The sequence below is a fragment of the Myiozetetes cayanensis genome, unplaced genomic scaffold (assembly GCF_022539395.1).
Source record: "Myiozetetes cayanensis isolate MyiCay16 unplaced genomic scaffold, myiCay2020 scf5-8, whole genome shotgun sequence".
NCBI lineage: Eukaryota > Metazoa > Chordata > Aves > Passeriformes > Tyrannidae > Myiozetetes > Myiozetetes cayanensis.
This window is the reverse complement of record NW_026087742.1, coordinates 86967815-86994623: the sequence shown is the minus strand read 5'-3', so window position 1 is coordinate 86994623 and position 26809 is coordinate 86967815. Positions and strand designations below refer to the sequence as shown.

Below are 26809 nucleotides of genomic sequence, written 5' to 3'. Positions count from 1 at the left end.
GTTTGTTTGCTTGTTTGTTTAAACACTGACTCTGGAATTGAAATGGGAACATATGGGTCTTGATGCTGTCACAGAGTAGGGCAGTTCACTGTGCTCATGGCTTTTGCTGATGATATCTTCTGCACAAACTATTCTAGGCTCTACTAGACCCTGTCTGCATCAGCAGCCCCAACATATAATCACGATTAGGAAGGACATCAACAAAGTTTGACAATGTTATTTGACAGCATAGTAGAATCACACAATTGTTGACTTCTGAAGGAAAACAGGCATATGAGACCATTAAAAAAAGGCTTGTGAAAACAAGCAATTTATTTCAGAAGCTGGAAAAAGGTACACATGTCTTTTATGAAAAAATAGGTAAGATTTTAAATGTGTTTATTTAAGAAGAGATATATGTTGAATACTTCTAATGGAAAGTGAATCCATAGAATGATCATGTTTATTCAGTACCTTCATTTCTTATTTAAATACATTTTCCTCCAGACATGGTACTGACCATTTCACCATTTTCATCCTTCCGGAGTGAGCTTCCCTCAGCACAACAGCACAGGTACCATTTATATCTGAATGTGCAAAACTCCGATCCCTTTCCCCTGCGTGGCTGTGCACCGCTCTGTTCCTGGCTTCTGACCACTCCTTCCTGTCTGTCCTTACTTCTGGCACTTCAGCCTCCCTCCAGCCCAGGAAGCTGTACTTCACCCTCGAATGAGGGCGAGGTGTGCCCTGCAGGGTGTGGTAGTGACTCATTTAACTTCACAAGTGTGTCACTGCTCAGGCTGATAGACAGGACTCAGGACTGCCACCCATCCCAGGTTCCAAGGCTGAGCAGCCCCAAGTCGGCTGCAGCAGAGGCTGTCCGTGCAGGAGGCGCTTCAGGCACCGGATTTGTGCAGGGGGCTGAGCTGCACCTGCAAACCAGTCCCACCTGGCATCTTCCTGTATCAGGAACACTGTGGCCAGCAGGACCGGGAAAGTGATTCTCCCCCTGTACTCGGCACTGATGAGCCTGCATCTTGAGTACTGTGTCCGGTTCTGAGCTCCTCAGTTCAGGAGGGACACTGAGGTGCCTGGAGAGTGTCCAAAGAAGGGCAACGGAGCTGGTGAAGGATCTGGAACACAAGTCTTAAGAGGAGTGGCTGAAGGAGCCGGGGTTGTTTAGCCTGGAGGAAAGGAGGCTCAGGGGAGACCTTATTGCTTATCTCTACAGCCAGGTGGGGGAGAGCGTCTTCTAGGAGGCAACCAATGACAGGACAAGAGGAACATGGCCTCAAGCTGTGCCAGGGGAGGTTTAGGTTGGACAGTAGGAGGATAGGAGTAATTGCTTCACAGAAAGCGTGATTAGACATTGGAATGGGCTGCCCAGGGAAGCGGTGGAGTCACCGTCCCTGGAGTTGTTTAGGGAGAGAATGGACGTGGCACTTAGTGCCATGGTCTGGCTGACACGGTGTTTCGGTCACAGACTGGGGTCGATGATCTCGGGGGTCTTTTCCAACCTAATCGACCCTCTGGGTGCCGCAGCGACCAGGCCGCCTCATTCCCCGCACCGAGCTCGCCTGCCCGCCCGGCCCGGCCCCTCCGCTCTCCCGTCATGCCGCGGGGCGGGGCGGCCCGGCCCCCTTCTCCCCATCAGCCGCGGCGGCTCCGCCCGGGGCGGCACCGCCGGTACCTGCGCGGCGCGGGGCGGCCGCGGGCAGAGCGCGGCGGCGGCGGAGCGACCTCCTCACGCTCCTCGTGTCCGCGGCGGGGGCGGCCGGGCCATGGTGCGGCGCGCCCGGCTGGCGCTGGTGGCGGCGGCGCTGGTGGCGCTGGGGGCGCCGCCGCCGCCGTGCGCGGGCGCCCGGGCGCTGGAGTGGTACACGGCGTGGGTGAGCACGGCCTACGTGGAGCCGCTCAGCAACCGCACCGTGCGCGGCAACACGGAGAGCGGCCGCTACGGGGACAGCTCGCCCAAGGAGAGCGCCCAGGGCCTGGTGGGCATCCCCCGCGGCGCCTCGCCCCGGCACATGGAGGGCTGCGCCGCAGACACCGACTACGACGTGCCGCTGCCGCCCGGCGGCCGCGGGCCCCCCGAGGGCGACCCGCAGCCCTGGATCGCCCTGGTGGCTCGCGGCGGCTGCACCTTCAAGGACAAGGTCACCAACGCGGCGCGGAAGCGGGCGTCCGCCGTGGTCATCTACAACGAGGCCCGCTTCGGCAACAGCACCGTGTCCATGTCCCACCTGGGTGAGCGGGGACGGCGCCGGGCGCTCGCCCAGGGGTCGGGAGGGATGTTTCTGGGGGGTGGCTTTGTCAAACGCCGGCCCACATCGGTGTTGCGGCTTTGCGCGGTGAGGGATGGGGAGACGGGGAGGCACAAATCCCTGTAAAAATGGTATAGAGAGCAGGGGGGTTGTTTTATCTTTCTGTAAGCCACGGTAGGGAGAAGGCCGGGACCGTGTTCTGTCTCCCAAGTTACGGCCCGGGTGTCGCGGGTGGGGGGAGATGCGGCTGAGCCTTCGGGACGGGCAGCGTGTGACAGACTGCGGTGGGAGGCTTGGGTTTCCTTCGGGGACACCTTTTTGCCTGGCACCCTCTGGCAGAGTGGCTGCAGCGGTAGGCCGCTTTCTGCAGACCGTGTGGAAACAGACCAGGTATTCCGAAGATGCCTTCAGGTGTCTTCGAAGGCACAGCTGTAGCTATTTAGAGGTAGCTTTTGGTACAGGCTTTGTTGTAATAGCTTCATCGTCCTTCCTGCGCAGGTCTGTGAAGGGTGGGAGAGGGGTGTAAGCATCAGGTAATGCTTGCGAATGGAGTAGAAAAACTGAATCCTGGAGAAGGATGTTGACTTGGCTTGTTTGAGCGTGTCGCTGCTATGTAGCTTGGGTTCTGTGAAGGGTTCTGTGATTTTTGCCGAGATAGGAATCCACATGTTCTGTTGCCGCAGTCCTGGTTTGGCTTTGAGCTATGACACTAAAGCCTTGCTGAATTTTTATGGTCATGACAACATCAAATGCTTAAATCAAAGGGGAAAAGAGCCTCGAAATTCAGCAATAAAATCTGGGTTTGCTTTTGTAGATTTTCGAGAAACTGGGAGGTCTTCAGAGAAGGATGCAAAGACAAAGCAAACTAAGTAAAAAAATTCTGCAGATGTGTGCTTCACATGGCTTTTTGGTACAATGAGTTTGTTAATGCTCTCGCTCTGATCCTTGGTCATGAGGAAGGAAAAGCCCAGAGAGCTGGCTGAAATAGAACCATAATGTGTTTCTAAAGGAAATAAACTTATTTTCCTAGTATAGTGAGCTGAAAAACTAAGTTAGGGAGCTATTGCTCTATCACACATGTCATTTATCAATTGGAAAACAAGTCTCTCCTTGAAATACCAAGGAGCACCAATTTGGGGATTGGAAGCATGATTACTGTTCCTCTTAGCCTGCCGATTGCTTGGGATCAGGCTGGCCTATCTCATGTTCTTAATCTACTGTGAAAGTCGAGATGAGTTGCTAGGTACAATTGACCTGTGATTCTGATCCCATGTGGCAATTAAGATACTTTGCTCTTTATCTTTGTTCTTCTTTATCAGCTGCTTCTTCTTGCTGTCACTCTGTATTGGCCAATCAGTACAAATTTTTTTTCCACATTCTTCTTCACTGCCCATTGTAGCATAGAATTATCTCATAAATACTATTTGCTCTCTTGTTGAATCTTTTCCTCCTTTTCTCCTCTTGCTTATTTGATAATATTTTTTTTTAATTTTTTTTTCTTTTCTACTGTCGTCTCTGACTACAGAAGACCTTGAGCTTACTGCTCAGGTTTGGACTTGCTAGTGTAGTTGTATCTGTCAGTGGCATAAAGAGAAGTGCTCTGACTGCTGTTTGGGTTTTTTTTGTCTTCTTAAACTGGCAGAATGTTGCTGATATAAGTTCTGCCTATATAAACAGTATGATTTAGTATAGTGCATATATACAATAATGTATTTGTTCTTATACTGATTTCACAAGTGCAGGTTGGACCTCAGAATGGTTTTAATGGGAATGTAATAATATATCCCAATATAATTACAAGCTCTGATGCAGTCATAGGTGTTTGTTTCATGGTTGAAACTTTCAGGCGTGTAGATGTTCAAATATTTTTAGTGTACTTTGGGAATATATGGAAGAACTACTGCTGGTATTTTAAATATTAGGCTTTTTGAAGGGAGAAAAAAGAGTCTATGGAAGACTGGCAAGGAAGAACATGGAAGGTAAAGCTGTATTTTACACAATTTAAGTCTTCCATTCCTGTGAAGGGATTTGTGAATTGACACATGAGGAAGCAAACTTTGTTTCTGGGAGAGTGCTGAGGATATACACTCTGGGAAATCTACAGTGCAGTAACTAAGGAGTGGAGTTGTATGCATGAGTAAAATCCACTTAATGGGTTAGCAATTAGTGGCACTGAAAATGATGTGAGATGGAACAGTGCTTATGCCTGGTAGAGGTGCAGCCTAAATTATGTGAAGGTGATAAACAGATGGCTTTTCTGATTCCAGTGTATTTTCATTCTCCTTCTGAAAAACCTGACCTTTGAATTTTCTGGAATGTGTGTGATGCATGGGTGCTATTGTTGCTGTAGGATTTTTGGTGGTTTTTGACATCTTTCACCTTGAGTAGAAAGAGAAGTTCTTGAGTAGGTGAAGAAATGATTTTTTGTAGCTGATGTCAAAGCATTTGATAAAGGGCAAATACTCTATTTCTCTTGGATACCTTGTAAGCTTCATGAGTGCAGTGAGTAGGGCTCTTAATTAGAGCTTTGAAACAAGAGAGTCGAGAATTTAAATATGTAGCCTTGCAATCCTGTCCCTCCTTCTAAAAGAAAATTCTTCAGTTGTGACTCTACTGATGTGTTTTGTGTTTCAGGCCTTTGCTCTCTGTCCAAATTACATTGTTCAAAATGCTGAATGACTTCCCTCCTCTAGCAAAGTAATAGGGACACAACTTCATGTGTGGCTGAGGACAATTTTTCTAATGGAAAACACTCATTTTACCCAAACTACTCAAGGTGGTTTTCACTTATTGTATCTCAATAATATAAACTCGAACTTCAATATTACAGACTTTGAAGGCAATCTTAAATCTGTTAATTTTTTGTGATGGTGGCAAACTTTAAACAGAAGCTTCAAATTAATTTCCAGAAACAAAACAAGTATTGCATGTAAATATTAGCTGAGAGCAGGCTGGAGAAGAGTCTGAAGAGGCAAGTGTGAGGTATTATGGAGACCAGATTAAGGAGGGTCAGAGGCTCAGTTCTGGTTGAGAAATTAGGGGGAGGCAGAGGTGTATTCCAGTGGAAAGAAAACAGGGTCTTCTGGTTCTATATTTTTCCTGTTGTAGTTCATGCTGGGCATCCAGCCATCTCTCAGTGCCCCCTCAAACTACGATTTGCTGATTCTGACCAGAACATAAGCTACCTTGAAGACTGTGGAATTAAAATATGATTTTGCTTGACACACGGGGTGAGAGGGGACTGGCTTGTCATAGTTTGAGGTAGGTCTGGAGTGGGGCTTTGGTTCATGGCCTGTGGATTTAAGGGAAGCTTGAGACTTAATTTGAGCATATGACTTTGGCTACATAAAGAAAGGGGTCTTAGGTTTGCCAAAATACATCCAACTAGTTCTTTCCTTCATTGTTATGGGGGGTTTTATGCATGTATATTGAACAAAACAAATGCAAATTACTTTGTACTCATGATTCTATAAGCTCTTGCAATCTCCAGAGCAGCAGTTAGAGTTATTTTGGCATGTAGTTCAACTCCTTGCTATAGCAGTGCTTGCAGCACTACTCAGGATTCTCAAGTGCATAATTTCTGTATTACTGCTGTTTTCTTCTGAAAGCGTCTGGTACTGTAAATACTGAAAGAACAGAACTGAAATCAATGACTTGCTTAACTTAGACAGTGACTGCATGATGTCGAGCTGCTAATGTTGTTCTGAAGAAGCAGGAGTAACTTCAAAATGCTGTGTATAATCTGTGTTACACATAGAAGTGCATATATGTTGGAAGCTCATGTGGAAAGAGGTATGTGTACCAGTGGTTATGCATCCTTCTCCTTGAGGCAGGTGAAAACAAAACATGCACCAGGGATTTGATGAGATGAGGTTGGGGTAGATGGTTGTCACTGGATTGTTAGTGTACTGGTAACAGCCATTTGTTTGAACCAGGAGCTGAAGAGAACCTTAGGTGTTAATTGTGGCAGTATTAGTAGGATGCTTATGCTTAAATAAATGAATGGACTGACCTTAAACATTTTTACGAACATGGTCAAACTCTGGAGCTTTCTGATGTTTCTCAGGAGGACAAAAACTAGAGTGTGTCTACCATTGGTTTCCAGATGACAGAAGATTATCTTTTTTGTCTCTAAGCGTGAATGAGAATAAATGTTGTAATTTGGGATGCCTGGAATCTGTATCTGTCCTACTTTTTCCTCATCAGGAGAGTACTGGTTTCCTCTTCCGAGAAAGTACTAGCAATGCTAGCAGTAAAACTGACCTTGGTGCACTGGCAGGAAACATACCTTCATCTTCAGAGTTACAGATTTGCCCTTTTCTGCAAGTATCCTAAGGATCTGCGAGCCATGATAATGTTAAAAAGCACAGACCAAATTTTAAATCTACCCAGTTTCACTGAAGCATCAATCAAACCTAGACGAGAAAACAAGTTCACTCTAGCAGAGTAAAAATGTGATTATTTATTGTAAAATTAGAAAGTTTTAGAAAGGCAAAGCCAACAAAACTTGCTTTCAGTAGATACATGTATGTGACACTTGGAGTTTTCTTTATAAATGTGATTTGAGATCTCTGGGTTGTGTTGCAGTTGAAGAAGCTGATGGAATGACTCAACATCATTTCAGTCTTTGAATAATGTGTTTCAGAACAGAAGGCTAAAATTAGCAAGGAATGAGTTAAAACCCTTAGTCTTACATGCTGCTCAGGGCAACTGCTTCTCTGAGACTGATCTTGTTCCTTTTGTAATCATTGATTGCAATTATTTTTTATTTCCCTCCCTTCTGTTGCATGACCTTCAAGGCCATTGTGTTTAGTTGTGTGTATTTTTAATGGCAGGTTCATCACCAAGTCTTTAAAACTGTTAAAATGGTTTTAATGGGCATTTATTTAAAAATCTATGGCATGCATGTGTTAATTCTAAAAGTGGAAGGTGCCACAGTATCTAGTAGCCATTGTGTAAAAGTAGCCTGACTTTCATTTCAAGGAAAAAAACTGCCTGATAGCTGGGCATGCTAGTGGCAAAACAGAGAAAGGCATTACTTATTGTTGTGGGGGTTTAAAATACTTCTTTGTTAGAAATAGCACAGAGAATTAGATAGCAAGATTAAACTGACTTGGGATTTCAGGACTGAGGTGGAAATGTTTATTGATTGAAAAATCCAGGCTGTCTCTAATCTTGAAACTTCCTTTTCTTCCCCAAGCTTGAATGAAAACACATAAATTTTTCCAATACATCTGTACCATTCCCTTGCCATTCTGAGGCACACCTGCCATTACTTTTAACTTACAGTTGAGTAAGGACATTGGACCTAATCTCTTGATTTAGATATGGGGATAGCAGTTCTCAGCAGTGTGAGGTAAATTCTTACTTTCATGTGTTTTTTCTTGTTAACTCCCTGGGCAGGGTCAAGAGCAAAGAGTGCTTTGCACAGTCTTCTCTGAGATTCATGATTCTCTCTGGTAATGCTTTCATGCTGGCTCAGAGAGGAGAACAATATTAATTAACCAATTCTTAGTATGCTTGGACTTGTGATAACAGGTGATAACCTGGATTGGCATGTTGTTGGTGAGCAGAACTCATTATTGGAGCCTGTCCTGTTTGTCTTCAGCGTCGCTGCTTTATGTCTCCAAACACACCCACCAGGCAAGGCAACAGGAGCTCTGGTGAGCAGAGCTGGGTGCCTGAGGGGAGGCACAAATTAGACCTTTCTCCATTAGCATATTTTCTTTTTGTGTGTGTGTCTCTGCACAATCCTCAGAACTTCCACAAACATAACTCTCTTTGGAAAATCTGTCTTTTGCTGGGTCTGCATCTGGCAGACACGGGTATAATGGTCCTTACAGTAGGTGATCAGAGGTGCAGAAGGGGAAGCTGAGAAAGGGTAACTGGCACTGAGATAGGAGTGCTACTCGTCTTTAGTGTTTCATCCAAAGCAAACCATCTGCATCTTATGGAGGGAGGAGTTGCTATGTACAGAAGTGAAACTTCTTCAAATTCCCCTTGGCTTGGTAGCAGAGCGACCAGGTTGACAAGGTGTCACAGCCAGAACTGTCTCAACTAAAAGAATTTGGTTTAAATAGTTCAGGCAAATAACTCTTTCTCTTAGTAGGCAGAGAGGTAGGGGAGTCCAGAATGCAGCTTTGGCTTTTGAAAGTCCCCATTTGATGTAATGTTATAAAGTAGGAAACCATTTCTTCTGACATAGTTTCTCAGTAGGGAATGTAACACAGATGGGAGGGAAAAAGGCTTTAAGCCTTCAGTGGGAGGTCTTGTTGCAGGTAGGTAATCTTGTGAATCTAAAAAGGTAACTGTGACATTACAACTGTAGTTTTTCAGCTAGGAAAACCCCCCTCTTTTTCTCCTTTCTCTCAGAATTAAGATTAGTTTCACTTTTTCTCAGAGGTGGGAGAGCAAAGTAAACTATAAAGCCATGACTTACCAAGGGTGTAGCAGTGCTAGTACATAAAAAGTAAGAACTATTCAAATAAAAATAGTATAGACCAGTGAAAATGTGACATTTTTAACAGGTACGTTTGTTTGTTTGTTTTTAATACTTAAATTAGATGTTTCTGAGACAATACTGGAGATGCTTCCAGCATTGTCTCAGAAAAGATAGAATAAAACTCTAGTCACAGAGGATCTTTGGTTTTGGCTAGTTCATCTTGACAGTATCCTTACTGGTTTTGGTGGCAACATGATGGCTAAAGGTTTTGGGTTTTTTTGAAATTAGATGGTTTTTTCATACGGATTGAGTACTATAGAATTCTAATATATGAGAAGAATCCTTTGGTCTAATACTTTGGTCCCAGAGTATTTCTTGACAGTCTCATTACATTTTGAGTATTCAGTATTAAAGAATCTTCAAGTATTTCAACATTTAATGTAATTTATTATTAAATATCTGAATCTTCTTTTCTTTTTGCTTACATATCCAGTGTCATTGTGCTATGGATTCAGATTCAAACTAAATTGAATGTGTCTCCCTTTGTGATATTCACGTACTGTCTCCATCTGCAGCTAAAATTCCCATGCTGACAAATAAAAGACCAGCTGTTCCTGAGTTGCAAGTCAGAACTTAAGCAGCTTCAAGATGAGATGTGCATAACTTGTCTGGCTTTTTTGCATGGCATCTACATCTCACCTCAGTGTGTGGAATGATGACTATATAGGGCCTTGAACAGTAGAGATGCATCTGTTGGAGTTTATCTCATGTTTGAGAGTTTCTGAAAGTAAATAAGGATTTCTTTACTGGTAAACTTTCTATCAAGTCAAAAAAGCATTGCAGGTTTTCCTTTAACTTTGTTTCCTGATCTTAAATTGAAGAGCCAAATTGCCCACAAGAAAGAACGCCTACATTTTTACTGTGATGACTGACTTCTTTTCTTTCTTTTCCCCCTCCAACAGGAACAGGAAATACAGTGGTGATAATGGTTGGTTATCCAAAAGGCATAGAGATACTGGAGCCAGTACGAAGAGGGATTCCAGTAAAAATGACTATTGTTGTTGGCACACGACATGTGCAGGAATATATTAGCGGTCAGTCGGTTGTGTTTGTAGCCATCGCCTTCATCACCATGATGATTATATCACTTGCTTGGCTCATATTTTACTATATACAACGTTTCCTGTATACAGGATCACAGTTTGGAAACCAGGTAAATGGATCTGATGATGCTTAAGAGTATTTACCTCCTCCGTTTGTCAAATCAGTTGCCTAACTTCTATTGTTTATTGATGCATTCTTTAAGATCTGTGCCTTCTTCCTATTTTGCTAACTGTGAAAGCTGCTCAGTAGTAGTTAGGCTAATAAGCACTATGCTAATTGTCATTGCAAGTTTGGCTAGTCATAATTATTAGATGCTGATATGAAGTAATGAGAAATACATTTAGCCACTTGTCAACAACAGAGTAAGGGCAGCTTCTTGTGTGATTTGTCACCTAACTGAACTTCCTTCCTTTTGGCATTTAAAGTTATTTTCATTCTTCAGCAATTTTCATTCTGAAAGTATTAACTTCCCATAACAAACTTTTTTTAATGGAAAGAGACCGTGGTAAGTTTTTCTTTCTTTCCTTAATAAACCCCACAAGTTGTTCAGGGTAGAATTATTGGTTCTAAGGCTTTATGAAAACTGCTTTTGATACTTTTAATTCTACCACTCCATTGTAGAGTTCCTGAATTGCATCAGACTAGAAGGTGCATGTGTGGTGAGATTCACCTCTCTTAGGCTACCTGAAATGCTGAGAGCAGTGAGAGTTCTGGGAAGGTTAGGAAAGAATAACTTTGCTCCATATGTGCTCTTTTCATATTCCTGTACTTTGATAGAATGAAAAAGTCAGCTTTACTTTTTTTCCTTGGAGGAAGTACTTCATCATAGAACACTTTAGGTTAGAATGGACCTCTAGACCCCTGTGATCAAGAGAGCAACTTGCATAGAATTGTTGAGGACCTAAGTCCAGCTGAGTTTTGAAAATACCTTAGAGTGGCACTTCCCTCTGCTTTCCATGGTCATCAGTGGCTCTACCGTAGTTTTCTACTAAGAATGGAAAATGAAGTTGCACTTGCTTATATTTGCAAAAGGTTCTTGTTTTATCCTCAGCCCAGGAAAGAATGTTGTTTCAATCACTGCTTTGTCTGTGGACTTCCCCTTCCTTCTCTTTGAAGATGTAGATTTTGGGGGAGGAGGGAATGGATTTTTGTTTGCCTTTAGGAATCTGAGCTCTGTATGGGTCTTATAGGACTATTCTAGGAAGATACTTAATTTCTCTTTTCAGTAACTGAGGATAACACACAGGACTTCTGTATTGGTTAAACTTGTGATCTCTCTGAAATGTTGGTTCCATAGAGTCTTTTTTTTGCTAAGCTTTAAGTCTTAGAACTTATATTCTGAGAATACTTTCAAGAAAACAAAATTTTTGAGAAGTATTTGTAGAAAAAGGGATGTATTTCTGTGTTGCAACAGTTGTTTGGTGAAGAAGGTTGCTTCTTCCTGTTGCCCTTTGGGTAGTTCACACTAAGGAAAGTTCACATGCTTTATTAAGCATCATATCATATAATGTGCTTTAGTTTTAGGGTGTTTTGTTTTTTCTTTGTGTGAATGTGGTGTTTCTCAGAAATATGTACCACAGACTCTTAATAGATTATGTCATTGGGCTTGTCATCCAGATACTTCTTAAATAAACGAAACTGTCTAGCATTAAAAGGTTATGCCATTTTATCAATTCTCTCTCTTCTAAACGGCTTTGAAAACAAAAATGATGCAAGGTTGAAAAATGTTGTGAAGATATTAGTCAAGATATATGGTTAGGAGTCTTAAAAGAATTTTGGAGACAAAAAGCCACTTTTCTAACCCAAATTTTATTTTTCTTGGCTTATGGACTGCAGTACAATTAAAATTTAGGAGTTAAGTATGTTATGCTTTAAAGCAAGCTGCTGTGTAGCTGTTAAGTCAAGGTGAAGATGGTTATCTTCAGGTTTATTCTAATGCCAGCTTAGCAGTAAAATTTTGGAAGACCTCCTTTCTACTGAAGATGAAACAGGACTGTGCAGAAAACCCTGTGGTGCTACAGAAGGTGGAATAGGCTTCTGCTGCTGGTTGTCTGTCCATTTCTGAGAGAACTTTCAGACTCATTATTTTTAAAAATAAACACCATAAAAATTTTAAAATCCCAATTTTCAACACTATACCCTTGTAAAACTATATACATCGTTGTAATTACTATAGAGAAAAGCTGCCATTATTTTTTTTTTATTCCTTTATGGTATTCCTTTATTATGGTAATACCTTTATGGTATTTCTTTAGTGAGTGTTGCTGCTAGACAGGACAGCATCTGTTAATTGGGAGTGCTGAGTTTCTCAGTTTCTTGCAGTAGCTGGCACTTTGTCTCAGAATACAGTACTGCTTTCTTTTCTTGCTTCCCCTCTAAGCATAATTAGGAGTTACTGTACAGAAGTCCAGTATGGTGCATCATGTCTGTGAAGCCTTTCTTGTCATCTCCTTCGCATAATGTGTCCTTTCAGTGCAAAGCTTTGTCTCACGTAGGAGACAGTGTTTAACTGAGGGGAAGTATTAATAGCTACAAGCAGCCTTTTGACCTGGTGGCCAGCTGTAGGCTGCCTGGCAGGATTCCACCTGCTCTCAGGCTGGTGCAAAACCTACAGTCTGCTTGCTCATGGGCTTGACTAACTGGAAGGTCTGGTTATACGGGTGCTGTTTCAGCTCTGCCTCTAAAGCCTACACAGGTTTCAGTTTTCCTGTGCGGAAAGACCCTGAAAGCCAGCAGTGAGGATGCAAGGCTGGATGTGTCGCTGTGGTCTGCTTGGTTTGGTACTGCTTGGGTTTGTTGTACAGAGAACGTGTGCTGCTGGGCCCCAGGAGTGCAAAACCTGCAGTTCTCAAACATCTGCCGGCTGGAAATAATTTGTAAACAAATTGACTAGCCACAGATTATTTTTTTTTAGATGCATTCAGAAGACTTAGTAGTCTGCGTAGAAAGTATTTAAAAACTTTGAAATGTAATGTCCTGAAACTAATGTCTGTACTAATACTTAAAATCTTCTTTCCAGGGACATAGGAAAGAAACAAAGAGAGCAATCAGCCAGCTTCAGCTGCATACTGTGAAACGTGGAGAAAAGGTAATTCAGTGTCTCTGGTGTTTGCTATAGGATTTAAAAATGATTGTAAAGTCTTCACAGAATTTAAACTCGCACAACGTAATTGCAGTGTGACATACAATTTTAGGGCCTTTGTTTAAAAGGCAGAATTTAAAACTGAAGAGTCAAATTTTAACTACTTATGAAATGTAAGGCTGTTTTGTTGCAAATAATATCTGGTTATACAGAGTGTATACAGGGCTGGTACTGTAAAGATGGGGAAACATTGTTATGTTTTCAGCACTTGAAAACATCAACAAGTGGATTGCAAAATACTTCCTGGGATCTACTGATTGCGCAGTTCTTACAGTGATGTAACGTTCTGTTTTCTTTAAAGAACATTCATCTTTTTATTGATCGAAAGACCTTAAAAATATAAAAATATTTGAAAAATAAAACACTTGTTTTATCTTTTGACATACAATACATTAAGGAGCTGTATAGACTTACGTTCAAGCGTAAATTTTTTAAACTACCTTTCTTATGTTATGAAATCTGTTCTAAAAAGTAAAGCAGCTTTCAGAAAGTTGGCTTTGACAGCATACAGCCTAAACTGAGCTGTATTAGAATAAGCAACATAGAAAAAGCCAAGGTTTCGAAAGAAAATATTTGAGTTGGAGATTCAGGCAGCACTGATGCTAGATGCAAAATTAGCTTCTGACTAGATTTTTGCTACTACATAGACACTTTTTTCCCCAGCCCTTGTCTTATTTGATTAGTTTTTACTTAAGGACTGATTTGCTCAGAGATGAAAAACAAGGATTAGGTTGTCTTTAAACCTATAATAATATTGAAGTGAGGAAGGACATTGATGTGTAAAAACTTTAAAAGCTGTGTGTTCAGCTAAGATCATGTGCTACACAGAATATCCTTCATTTAGGAAATCGGTTTTGAAACTTAAAAACCCCAAAACTGTCTTTGAACTTCCTTGCCTTTTTCCTTTTTATGCATTCAGCATGTTTAAGTAGTGTTTTACGAGTGTTTCTTACTTTTAATTAGATTCCTTTTTGATGGAATTTAGTATATATTTCAAACTGTGAACAGATATATATTCATACTTCAGTTCATACAAGATCAAGAAAGAAGGAATTGAACCAAAGCATGTGTAAAGCAGTATCAAAGCATAACATCAGCATAGGGAAAAAGGGATGTAGAAGGGTCAGGATGAAACCCATGGTGAAAATCACACGGAATATGTTAATGCCTTTTAAATATATTCAGTAAACCTCTAAAAAAATTTGTATCATGTGATTTTTGCAGTGTGCCAGGGAGTTCCTTCCCATGGATAGACCCTTGATGAAATAAAAGGAGGGAACTTAAGTTGTTACACAGTATGGTGGCTGTACCTATGAATGCCATGTTAGATAAGCACAATAGAAGATGAGGTTAAAATCTCTCTATTAAAATAGTCTTTCTGCTTAGTAAATCACTTCTTCTAATTTGATTTCAATCAGCCTGCTATCAGCAAATATATGTAAATTACTGATGTAGAGGTATTTTCAGGAACTAATGTAAATTTATCTGGGAATACAGTCCTGTCTGCTCTGTAAATGTACATTTTTTTTCTTCAAGTATTTCTTTTCAGCCATTTAAAAAGAGTCTGTTTCTTTTGTTATGACACAGTACAGTCTTTCGTTATGTCTTCTTTTGAGGTTGAGGTATTTAACTAAAAGTAGGTCAATATATTAAAAGTGTATTTGCTATCATGTAGATTTTTCCTGAGAAGCTTATGGGATTATTGTAAAATGGACACTCATTGGAGTATGTGCTACATATGGTATACTTGGATTTTGCCTCTTGTACTGAATGAAAAATAACTTGTTACAGAATAAGTACTTGTCTTAACTTTGTTTATGTAAAAAAACCCCAGTCTTAATATGATTTACTTAGGAATTTAAGGCATTAATTATGTAAATTGACAGCATGCAAAGGAAGGAAATACTTGCCTTGAACTTGAAAGTTTGCTTGCAGCACTAATTCATTTGAGTGTGTGGTAATGAAACTGAAGTGCTTCAGTAAGTAGTAAACCAAAAATACTTATTTTATGGAGATAAAAAGAAGTTTGTCCACTCTCTGTTCTTCCAATACTTAGGCTTTATACAGCCCAATTAACGTTGGACTATTTCTCTCGCATTTGGAGATACCCATCATATTTGCACTGGAGCTATAAGCATGGCATCAAAAAGACAATAAGACCTGTTAGGAAAGATGTTAACCTTTAGAAATAGAGGTGGGGAAACACTGCCTTTGATGTTCTGTCTAATGTGAGCTCGGAGAAAAGTTTTAAACTGTCCCAAGTTGCATATTTTACTATGAAGCTATGAAAGAGTATCTGTTAGGATGTGGTAGAAAAAAGTGGAAAAGATGTTTGCAGTGTTCTACCCTGAGAATCTCTTCCTGCTCAAGCACTTTGGGACCATTAGATTGTGCACTTTGATCTGTGGTGACCTCTTTTAAAATTATTTCATTGGATAGTTACTTTAAACTGAAATGTTCCTGTGCTCCCATGATCAAAACCAATGTTTATGTAACATATTACCTAAGATACCATGTATATCTATTTAAGGTAAAAAATCCAGGTTTGACTGCTTTTTAGCATTTGGGTAACACTTGATCAAATCACCTCCTGATAGAATCTTGAATTAAGTGAGGGAGATATTTTTATTTACTATACCATTTAATACATTTCGTGAAGCTATTACACAAAACTTATCCTGTAATGAAATATAGATGTAATACACTTAAACATGTTATCACATTTAGGGTTTAGATGTTGATGTGGAAAACTGTGCTGTGTGCATTGAGAACTACAAACTGAAAGACACTGTCCGAATTCTGCCATGCAAGTAAGTTGCTCTAATTCTTCTTTACTCTTTAGCATGTTTTTCTGAAGAAATGGGATGAGTTTTCTGTAAACTCTTCTTAACCTCTGGTGGCAGAGCTGAAGTTGCCATTTGTTGGCCTGTTACATGTTGAAGGGCACTGAGAGACCACGTAGGGCTTCATACTTATGCAGGGGCAAGGGAGCAACTGGGAGGACTGCAGCAGTGAAATAGAGCTTGCTTAAATTAGAACTGTAACACTGTTTAACTAGTAACTCTGGGGTTTCTTTGTGGTTAGTAAAACATGAAAGACAAGGCTTCCAGAAAATTGTACCAGTAAATCGAGCAACATCTAATTGTCAGTGTTATCAAGGAAGGGTTTATGTTTGATGTGTTAACTTTCCCACTGTAAGAAGGAGTACTGTGTGGCTTTCATGATAAGTTCTAAAGGGCATTTCTTTTCTTTAGGCACATCTTCCATAGAACGTGCATTGATCCGTGGCTTTTGGACCACCGAACTTGTCCAATGTGTAAACTAGACGTTATCAAAGCTTTGGGATACTGGGTATGTTGCACACTTACTTTGCACTTCAAGGTAGAAGTACAGTTTAGGAGGCAAGACTACATGTAACTGTTCAGAATGAGAACAGCTATAACTTTGCAAGACTCAAGAAGCTGAGCAAAGATGCAAGGGTAATTGAGAAACAGAAAAATAAGGGAATTTTATGAGTGAGAGCTTAAGTGGTATATTGAGCATCTTATGAATCTTCTGTGATAACCGATTTTTTTCTGTCTCCAGCTGGTGATAGTAAGGAGGTGAGATGGTTTGTCCAAGCTACAAATATATAACTGAATTCAGTAAATCCAGAGCATATATTTGATGTTGTTGAGAACTGCAATTCAAAGGAAAAAAAAAATAGTTTTTCTGAATAGTGTTTGTGTACTTCCACATATGCCCTGCATTTCATCCCTGTAAATGAGCTGGTACTAAAACCTTCCTAAAGTCATTAACCAGAAATTGGTTAAGTAGAGAAAATGATGTGCTCTCATTTCTTTCTGACAGCACCAGAAAAGAGAGATGAAGACACATGCGGTAGGTTACTTGGTCACTGTTGATAAATAGTCTTGAGTTCCACTAAAATGCTATAGACATGAATGTACCTCTCTCATCTCCTACTGATCTACAGAGATCTTTAAAAAATAGGGGTGTTCTTTGGTTTCAGGGACTTTCCTTTCATAGAGTAGGTCTGCCTTTTGACTACCTTTTCTCTTATTTCATTGAATAGACTTAGCAGATCTGTGGAAGAGTTTTATGAATTACTGTTTTGTTTTGTCAAAGGTAATAATACTCTTGCTATGCAGTATGTATATACCAGATTTTGGTGCTTTGGTATATTAAGTCAGGCTTTACCCAAGAGTTGCAATATTTTTTGTCATATGAAAGAGTTTTATTGCTACTTTAATATTGTTATATTAGCAGCTTGTTTTTTGCTCACTTTCAGTTCTTGGAGTTGATGTATCTTGTGTTACATGCAGAAGGACTTATCCTTTTGAATACAGGCTAAAAACCAAAATACTAGAACCTTCAGAATAGTTATATTTCCTGAATTCACGCTGTTGCAGTGGATACTGATACCAAGCCCAACCAGGAGGAGTAAATACCTCCTCCACTTGTTGGCCAAAATGACTTTTGGAAAGCAGGTGGAATGGGATTATATTAAATAGAGAAGCCCAGTTCATTTTTCTAATTAAATAGAGGAAATATATCCTGCTTAGTTATCAGTCATTCAAGTCTTACTGACACTAATAATGTGGGAAATCATTCAGGATTTTTTTTCTAGCTTAGTTTTCAGCCTGATCCAGATTGCCCAATTTAGTCTGTAGAGTGTTTACTTGAATTTTTCTACTGACGTGAAGAAAAATGTGCAAAAAGCAAGGCAGCTTCTCTCAGCAGTGCACTTGCTGAGTGACATACCTGCAGAGAAGAATGTGCAGCCTTATTATAGAAATTATTAAACCTTCTGCAAAGGAGTTCAAGGCTCAGTTCAGTTTTATGGACAACAAATACTTGAGATGCTTCAAAAATTTTAAAGGCTTAAAGAGAAAGAAGGTACAAAGTCCTATTACCTGGCTTTTGTAAAGGACAGACTTCAGTGTTCTAATTCTTCATTATACTATTTCTTAAGAAAGAAAGAACTGCAGTTCAGCATGTCTGATTGATTTTGTAGAGCATTACTGAATTTTGCAGTTTCAGTGCTTATTTAACTGTCTAAGTTTTGGAAAATCATTGTCTCCCACCCACATACATAAAGATTAGTATCATATGTGTCTTGTGTTCAATTGTAGCAGTTCTATAGCTTATTAAAATTCAGTACATTTTAAAATGTGATGATTTGATGATAAAGAAAGAATCAGACTAGAATTTCTTAAATCTTATGATGGGCCCTTGCTAGTTGTTTGAGGAAGGGAAAAATATTTGTTAGGAGACTCACAGATTAGCTACTTATACTGCAATATACTTGCTTATGTTTAAATAATATCAGTATAGACACGGCAATGAAGGTAGCCTGTTTAATTTCAGGAACAGAACTGTACGTGCAGGACTTTAAGTTTCAGAATGGATCAGAAATAGCCATGCTATACAATAGGTGAAATAAATCCCTTTGCCTGTGCTGCAGATGTTTTGTTCCTGCAAAGTGACAAGCCAGCATATTTGCAGTTTTGGAATTGACTTAAAGTTAGGCTGGAGGTAGAGGAGGAGAGAAGTTTATTCTGATGTCAAATGTTTGCTCACCTCAGTAAAAAAAAGTGTAAGCTTGCCCAACTACTGTCATGAAAAAGAGGTTTCTGCAAACTCAAAGGATCAATGTTTCTTTAGTGGAGCCTGCTCCTAATTATATTGCAGCAATACTGTTGCTACACTGTTGAAATATTCCATCCAAAAGGCTGAGTGGGTGGACTTCTATTGCTGCTCTTGGCTTTGAGGTGGCTTTGAAAAATGGCTTTTCTTTTGTTTGGCTTTGTTTCTTTACATTCAGACAATAGCATTGCAAGTGGACAATGTTCAACACTGTTTCTGGGAGTGCACAGATAATAGCTAACAAATGGTCTCTTCTTCCAATAATGTGAGGTTATAAAGTGGTAACATGGAGGAATGTTGATGCCTGGTGGGAAACTAAAGTGTCAGTTAAATATGTTTAATTTTGAAGGGGGACCCTGAAGATGTACTTGAAGTGCCAATACCTGAATCCATAAGTGGCAGCGTTTCAGTTGGAAGTCTGAGTATTGCTTTGCAAGATGATGACAGAAATGAGGTCAGCGAATTGTCAGCTTCCTCCACCAATGAATCTGTATTGCAGTGTACCAGTTTAAAAGAGGACGCAGGTGAAACCACAGCATTGCTTGGTAAGTCACTTATTTTATTGTTGGACAATCCTTAACACCATACACTGCATTAGAAGCTCTTCTCTAACTGGTGTTAATATTGTTAGTATTATGGTGCAGACCAGACTGAGAGGTGTCACTTACTACTGGTGTTCAAAAAGTACAAGTTAGGTAGATTTTCGTAGAATTCAATCAAGCTTGAGAAAACTGGACATGGGTAAACAGGAGATGTAAATAGGAGGATTGCTTACCCAGAGAATGTTGACAACTTGAGGTATGTATGAATATGTAATTTGTTGCCAGAGTCTGGATTAATGTAATAGATAAAGCATATTAAAATGGTAAATCAACAAACAATTTTCCTTTTAATTCCTAATTTTTAGATGTGGATGTCAGTAATAACCGGCATGGAGAACATCTATCTAATGGAAATTCCCACTGAACTGCTTCATGGAAGATATCTTGAATAGACTGTTGAAGAACTATTATTTTTTATTTAATTAGTATGAACTGTTGTCTAGTGAACAGAAAAAATAACAATGTAAATTATTTTACCTTTCAAACTTTTCTAGCTGGTGTTCCAAAAGGGCTAATAACTAAGAATTTTCTACGCAGGAGGATTTTATAAAATCTCCTCTGGATGTCTCATCCTAAAAAAAAAGATGCAATAACCCTTTTTCTGTAAGCATTGTTGCAATGTCATTGTGTTCCAGAGGGCTGTAACAAAGATGAAGACTAGGCAGTGAAAACAATGTAGAATGTGTAACGGTGAAATATATTGGATACACTATTTACATTCAGTATGTACATATGGAGAACACTTACAAGACTACAACTGTTAAAATGTTCTGAAAGTTCTGATCTGTTGTAATTGGAGACAGATACTCTTAGAAAAAACATGAACTAACCTTGAAGGAGTCAAATAACTTCATGGATATGTTGTGTACTCTTTTTTTGTGAAGGAAAAATTGCTAGTTGCAACTTTCCTTATATGTAACAAATACTAATTTGATCTTGTAATGTGTTCTACTCAGAGTGGATGCTAAGAAAAGGAGACTTTCTCCATCTTGCAAGCTTTTTATACTGAATTTGGCAGTAGTAGGTTGTGCTAGGTGGTCTTCACGTGCTGAGCATGTAGACTTGTTTAGGTATATGCACATTGGTTACCTCTTTCAGTCTTAAACTCAGTAGAACAGAGGTAAAGGGCTAATTATGGCTAAGATATATTTATTAGTCTATTTATAAGAATTTACTTAATTCCTTCTTGCTCCTGTTCCCATCCTGATCCACTTTATGTACAAATTGAAACTGTTTCTTAAGAAATACAAAGTTTGGGTTTGTTTTGTTTTGCTTTTTCTTTTTCTTTGCATAGAGATGCTGGAATTCTTCTCTTGGATATTCCACATTAGGAGTTTTTACTGGGTTTGCCATTAGCTTTTATTCCTTTCTGTTAGATTAGCAGTATTGTGCCTTATAGTAAAACACTTAAGAAATCTGAAGCATCTGAGAGTAAATATAAACCCTGGCATCTCCCATTATGACCTCTTATTCAAATATTTATATACTGTAAGTGGTATAAGGAATTGCTAAACGGTTTTGTAAAGAAATATGTATATTTAAAACACTACTTAAGTAGAGTGTTGAGTTGTTTAGGATTTTAGCAGTCATGTTATAATATGCTACATTCCTTGATTTTCTTTTGTATAGCTCTTGCTACAGGTTGCTTAAAACAGTGTCTTTTACTAGACATTTGTTTTAGAGTGCATTTTTGTTTTTAAAATGTATATTTGGAATGTTTTTAAGAAAATATGCAATTCTTTTTCTAACTTATATTGAGCTTCAGTAGAAGCAATAACTTTTTTTTAATTTTAGAATGAATGTTCCAGAAATGACAGAGGCTTCAGATGAGGAAATACAATCTGAACTTCTACTTTGCAGAGCAGATGTTTCACCCTAGATTTCCTTCAAAAAATTCCTCTTAATGCCTACTTAAAAAAAAAAAGAATAAAAATTGCCTCTTCCCTGTAGGAGTGTAACTTTTAGGTTTACTGGAAAACTGTCAGGTTGTAGTTCTAATGTCACCAGCAGGTGCAAGTTTTTGTGATGCCTTTATCTTACAAGAAGCACATGAGAATGGAATATGACTGACTCACCATCTCCAAAACTGAACAAATAAAAAAACAACCCATAACTAAACCAAGCAATGTATAGGGACGTTTATGTCTCCAAAAGAATTTTATCAACATTTCCGGAACTGCCTTTTTAACTATCTCTTCAATTTTAAAAACTTAAGTCTTCTCCCTCTTCTTTAACACAAAACTGAACATTGATGTAGTGTATGTTGAGAGTATTTAAACTCTAGCTCAAGGAGGAACCAAAAGAGAAGTTATCAAGAGAAGTGTTGTCAGTCTGTGGATTGTGTCTTGCTGATAACTACAGCACAGTATTCATTCTGGAGAGAAGAAATGTGGTAAGTAGTTAAGCCTTTATGTAATACCTATAAAACCAAAAGCTTTTTTTAAGAATCAAATCTGAGAACTGAGGGAGAAAAGCTAAAGGACCTGCAAACTGAAGAGAGTTTTTATAAAATCTGAACTGTGCTGATTTAGAAAAACACCCAAGTATGAAGAGTCCTGGGGTGTGTTTCTGATGCTGGAACCGTACCTGTTTCACTTCAACCTTTCAGGAGAGTAGTTACAGTTGTTTCTATCAAATTGGTTTGTGTGTAGTTGATCTTTGATACACTTGGGTCTTGTAAGGCCAGCTATGCTGCTGAGGAATGATGACAATAAAAGGCCGAATTGCAGTGCCTCCAGCAAGCAGTTTGCTCTCCTTGGAAGCACAATGACAAAAATCACCTGAAGCGAATCATTAGTCTGACCTCAGTCAAAAAGCTGACATCCATTAGCAAAAAGAGAGGTAGGATAAAAAGTGTAGGGCAGGAAAGAGACAATCTAGGGAGTTTAAAACAGTAGCAAGAGAAGATTAGAAACATGAAGCATATGAGCTGCTGTTATAGCTCATCTGAAACACTTAAACAGGTGTAGGCAGCTGAAGGTAAGTACAGGTTCACAAACTTTGCTGATCTGGACCCCCACTGTGTTGGATCAAACTGGTGTTTTGAGTTTCTAGCACTTTACCTACCAAAAGCCTATATGCAGGTCAGAACTAGAGTCTTTTTTTCATCCTTCTCCATGAATGCTTTTTGTAGGCCAGGTGCTTTCTGGCTCCCTTCCCTACCATTTGGGGAATCTATATTCTGCCTCTTGGGCTTAGGCTGTGTCTTGCCTAGTGTGGGAGCTGATGCTGTGTGTGTTGTGGGTTCCTGCAGCCTGCCTGTGCCCTGATCTCTTTCTCTTCTAGCTGCACATTTTTCATAAACCATTTGGGAACTTGTCTTGGAGACATCTGTCCCTTTGTCAGACTTTGCTGTAATCGGGCAGAGGATTTCTTATTAGAGGTATTCATGTGGTATGATTATACAAAAAGCTAAAGCCCGGTGCCCACATGAGGTCTGAAGCCCCTCAATGGCGATGCTGAATAAATTATTTGGGAAAAATCCCTAGCAGGAATAGGGGATGCTGTTTGTTTTGGGATAAGTTTTATTAGTGTTGTGTTAATTGATATGGCTTTGTCGGTTCTGGTGGCTTTGTTAGGGAGAAAATTTGTGAAGTTAAGTGATTGTTTTTGTTGGTTGTTTTTAAAGGAGCTATGAACATGTCAAAATAAGCTGGTGTCTTAAAGTAAAACTAGAGACCCCTCTTTGTTCAGAAATTTTAGTTTATTAATAATAGTCTACCAATGGCAAATTGTAAAGAAAATTATAGGAAATAACCATTTAAACTGGCTTTCAGCAAGCAAAAATGAACTACAGACATTTCAGATCTGAAAGTGTGTTAATAGTGATTTTTATTGCTTCCAGTACCAATTTAAAATTGGATTTTGTTTTACTAATGACCCCTCAAGTGGATTCTTCTTTGGCTCTAGGCAATGCTTAGAGGAGATTCTTTGCATGTACTGGAGAGGTTTGACATGATATCAGTAACTCCTTTCCCCTGCCCCTCACCCCTACCTCAGATCTGAATGTAATCCAGTAACCTGTTGCCAGTAATTAGGACTAGTTTCTGGAGGTATGCCAGAGGAGTTGTAGGATAATTTAACTCCACTGAGAATGTTTTTAATCCATGCTGATTTAATAAATTGTGCCCCAGTCTATTCCTGCCAAAGCTGGGCCATTAGACTTTGGGAATTCCAGTCCTGTGCAGGGTGTAATTGGCACAGAGAAATGCCATTGCAACAACTTTGTCAAATGTGCAAGCTGACTTTTTAATTACTTACTGGTTTGGGAATGGTCATTCAGTTTTTCTACCTGTCCTCTAAGCTTTCTCTAAGACCAGCCAGCTGTAGTTGTGCAGAGGGGAGTCCAGCAAGGGTGCAGTGCTGGTTCCCAATATCCTAAGCCGTGTGGGTGAGACAGAGGCAGTGGCAGTGGCACTTGCAGGCTTTCATGAGGTCGATGAGAAGCAAAAGGTGTTGGTTTCACATTCCAGTGACAACAGAACACAATAGGTTGGACTGATAATTTAGCTGTTTCATAAAAGCAGACTTCTCTCTAGACAAGTGTAGTAGACATTCAAGTACTGTTAGCAACACCAACTGTACTTTGAAGTACACACCAGTAGGTTAAGGACTTTAGTCTGAATTTGTGGAATATTTTTTCAGTTACTGCCACAACATGTAATAAAACTATGTCTTTTGTTACACATCAACATCTCCTATCTGGGAACTGTTGCTCAGCACAGCCTTTAGCACCATGAACCGAAACAATAATACTGATAATGTAATAGGTTGGGTTTGAGGGGGGTGTGTTAGCTTTTTGGAGTTTGTTTTGTTTGGGGTTTTTTGGGGGGAAAGGTCTGGGGGTTTTTGTTTGTTTGGGTTTTTTTTAAATGGAGAGGTTTCATATATAGTTTTCACTGGTTTGGTTTACAGCACTTGGCACTGAATGTAGTGTTTCTGTGCTGGATGAGGATACTGAGATCAGTAAGAATGTACTGACTGTGCAGCTTTACAAAGAGGGGTGGAACTGAAATCTAATATTAGAGGAGTGAGCTGAAGTATCTCCTGAGGTTAACCTGGAGGGAATGGAGTTGTTGGTGTTGACTGCTGGGTGCAAGATTGTGTTGGCAACTTGACTGTTCTGTTGTGTGTCTCCCTTCAGTCACCAGTCTCGGTGAGACTTCACACAAAGGCTTGGACTGATGTAAGAGCTTGCTGTTGCAAGAAGAAATGAGTGGTCCTTTCTGGTTTTCCTTTTCTGTTTTTAATTTTGCTGTGTCTCACATTTAGATTAAGCTGAATTAGTTCATTAAATACTCTTTAACTGGCAGAAAACTAAATCTGTCAAGGCAGATTGTATTTTGACAAGCTAAAAAACTGAATACTTAGTGTGCACTTAACTGAGTTTTAGAGCTGGGCTAAAGGGAGGAGGAGTTGGGGTGGAAGAGGGGAGAGAGGGGCTCCCCTTGGGTAAGTTGAAGAGATGCAGTTTTGTAATAGGGCCATGGTAAATTACAGTTGAATATGGCAACACCAATTTTTTAAATGGGAATGCTTTTAAAAAATTGTAGCATGTATATGAGACTGGTCTTTACTGGGTGTATTCTTTTCTCTCACAGGTGATATGTGAAGATTTGGGAATTGGAACTGTAGATTAAACATGCACAAATCAAGCTGAAGGCTTTTGTTTTTTTTCAGTATGGGTCCTGATCTCTCTCCTCAGCTATCCTGCTGTATTGCAAAACTTGATTTGAGAAAGTTTTACAAGTAGAATGTCTCTATAATTGCATGTGTTTGTGTGAAGAGTGCATTGCCTGGGACTGTCCATTATACTTTCATTGGACCTGAAGCTGCTTTTCACTGTCTCAAACATGGTAATAATTACTGCATTTTAAAATGAGCATATCCTTAATTCAGAAGAGGAAAATAATTTGAGTTTTCATAATTTTGTTAGTCTGAAGCTTAGGTCCAAAACTTTGAAGTCACTTACTTCTATTATAAACATACCTGCAGAGAACCATTTGAATTTGCTAGTCTGTCAGCTATTCACAACCGACTGTCTTTTACTGTAACCTTGTGCTGATTCGGTTGCATTGTTTGGATTAAGCACTTGTGTCTTTTCCATTGTGTATGTACAATTGTAAGAATGTCAAGTTATGCATTGTTGTTGTAACTTAATGGCTAAAAGCTCAAATTCCTTAATAAATTATATTAAGACCTTTTAAAAAGCAATGTCTGAAAAGCTTGAGGGGGTTTTCTGTAATACACTGAGAGATTCAGCACTAGCACAGCACAAAACAAGCTTAACTTCATGGTAGGTATCTAAGGGGAACATCCCTTCAGCATGTGCCACTTTACCCCTGTAACCAATACTTGGGGGGGGTGGGTTAACCTTGGCTGGCTGCTGTCCTGTTGAGGAGGGAGAAAGTAACATGGAAGAGCTCATGGGTCAAGATAAGAAAGTTACCAGCTACCATCACAGGCAAAACAGACTTAAACAGATGAAGATTACTTTTAAGTGGCAGTAAATTAGTTTTAGAGTAGGATAGTGAGAAACAGAAAATTAAAACTATCCTTCTTGCTAGACTAGACTCCTTCCTCACTCTTCTCCCTTTCATGAGAGTGGTAGCAGGGGGATGGGGAGGGGTGTGATCAGCCTGTAACAGTTGGTCTCTGCTGTCCCCTGGTCACCCTTTTCCCCTGCTCCATCATGACCACCCTGTTAGGGGCTGCATTTCTTAAACAATTGCTCCAGTGTGGATCCTCTCCATAAGGTATAGACCACTGCTGGGTTATCTCAGAGCTGGCACCAGCCTGGCTGAAGGGCTTGGCTGTGCCAGCTAGTCCAACCTGCTTCTCGCACAGGGCAGCCTTGGCCTCTCTTAAAACATTAGGATACAAGTTTAGAGCACAAGTTAACTGTTGCTGCTAAAAATACCTCATAGCAAATGTCTTGCCTCTTAGAAGGAATGTCTACAATTGGAACAGACCTTAAATAAGTGTTACATTAGTTGAGTTGATACATCCTAACTCTGGGAAGCTACACAAGTCTATCCCCTAATGAGGAGAGAATACTTCTCACATGACTTCTTACCATAAGCTTATGCTGTGTGAGATGAGCAATCAATGGGATTTTCAATACAAGCAATTCTGCAATTTAAATTATTTGGAAAGAGGAAGCCAAAAGCCAGTCTTAACCTTGCATTACTGATCTTGTACTTCCTAAAAATTTAAAACAGCTTTCATTTATCAATCAGCATTAATTGGAACTAGCCAGCTTTTCAAGTTATTTTCTTTTTCAGTCTCAAGTCTTGAATAACAGCAGCTATTCTACTATCAGCTTAAAGTAATAGTTACGCAGACTCCTTCCCCAGTTTCCCCAAAACCAGGCATTTAATGTGTGAATGATACTATCCCTCTGTGCTTTGGAAGGAAGACACTATTTTAACTATGGCAACCACAGAGCAACTGCCTATGCAAGTTTGGAAGTGAGAAGAGGCTCATGCCTTGGATTTTTATGGAAGCAATGGCACCATCTTTCCTCTGTGAAATTTTCTTAGAAGCGTGAAATAGGTGTGGTATTTCAGCTAGTGATGGCATGATTCTGGAAATATTCAGTGATTTTGAAAAGAGAGAGTACTACTCTGAG

The 26809-nt window shown here is 39.8% G+C and overlaps 1 protein-coding gene and 1 non-coding gene across 3 annotated transcripts; both read left to right on the top strand.

The window, feature by feature from the left end:
- The first annotated feature begins 1739 nt into the window (after nt 1-1739).
- On the top strand, nt 1740-25392 carry RNF149 (ring finger protein 149). 2 transcript variants are annotated; one of them, XR_007630902.1, is made up of 8 exons: nt 1740-2226; nt 9648-9898; nt 12809-12877; nt 15659-15741; nt 16186-16282; nt 18927-19122; nt 19485-21571; nt 24780-25392. XR_007630902.1 is itself a non-coding variant. In XM_050332498.1 (7 exons), the coding sequence occupies exons 1-7, from the start codon at nt 1761-1763 to the stop codon at nt 19541-19543; spliced, it is 1221 nt and encodes a 406-aa protein (XP_050188455.1). In that variant the 3' UTR covers nt 19544-25392. The 2 variants fall into 2 exon arrangements, 1 of the variants encoding a protein (XP_050188455.1); XM_050332498.1 differs by having other exon boundaries at nt 1761-2226; nt 19485-25392.
- LOC126649809 (small nucleolar RNA SNORD89) lies at nt 21873-21988 on the top strand. The gene has a single exon (XR_007631188.1). It is a non-coding gene; the product is annotated as a small nucleolar RNA SNORD89 (small nucleolar RNA).
- Nucleotides 25393-26809: the final 1417 nt, after the last annotated feature.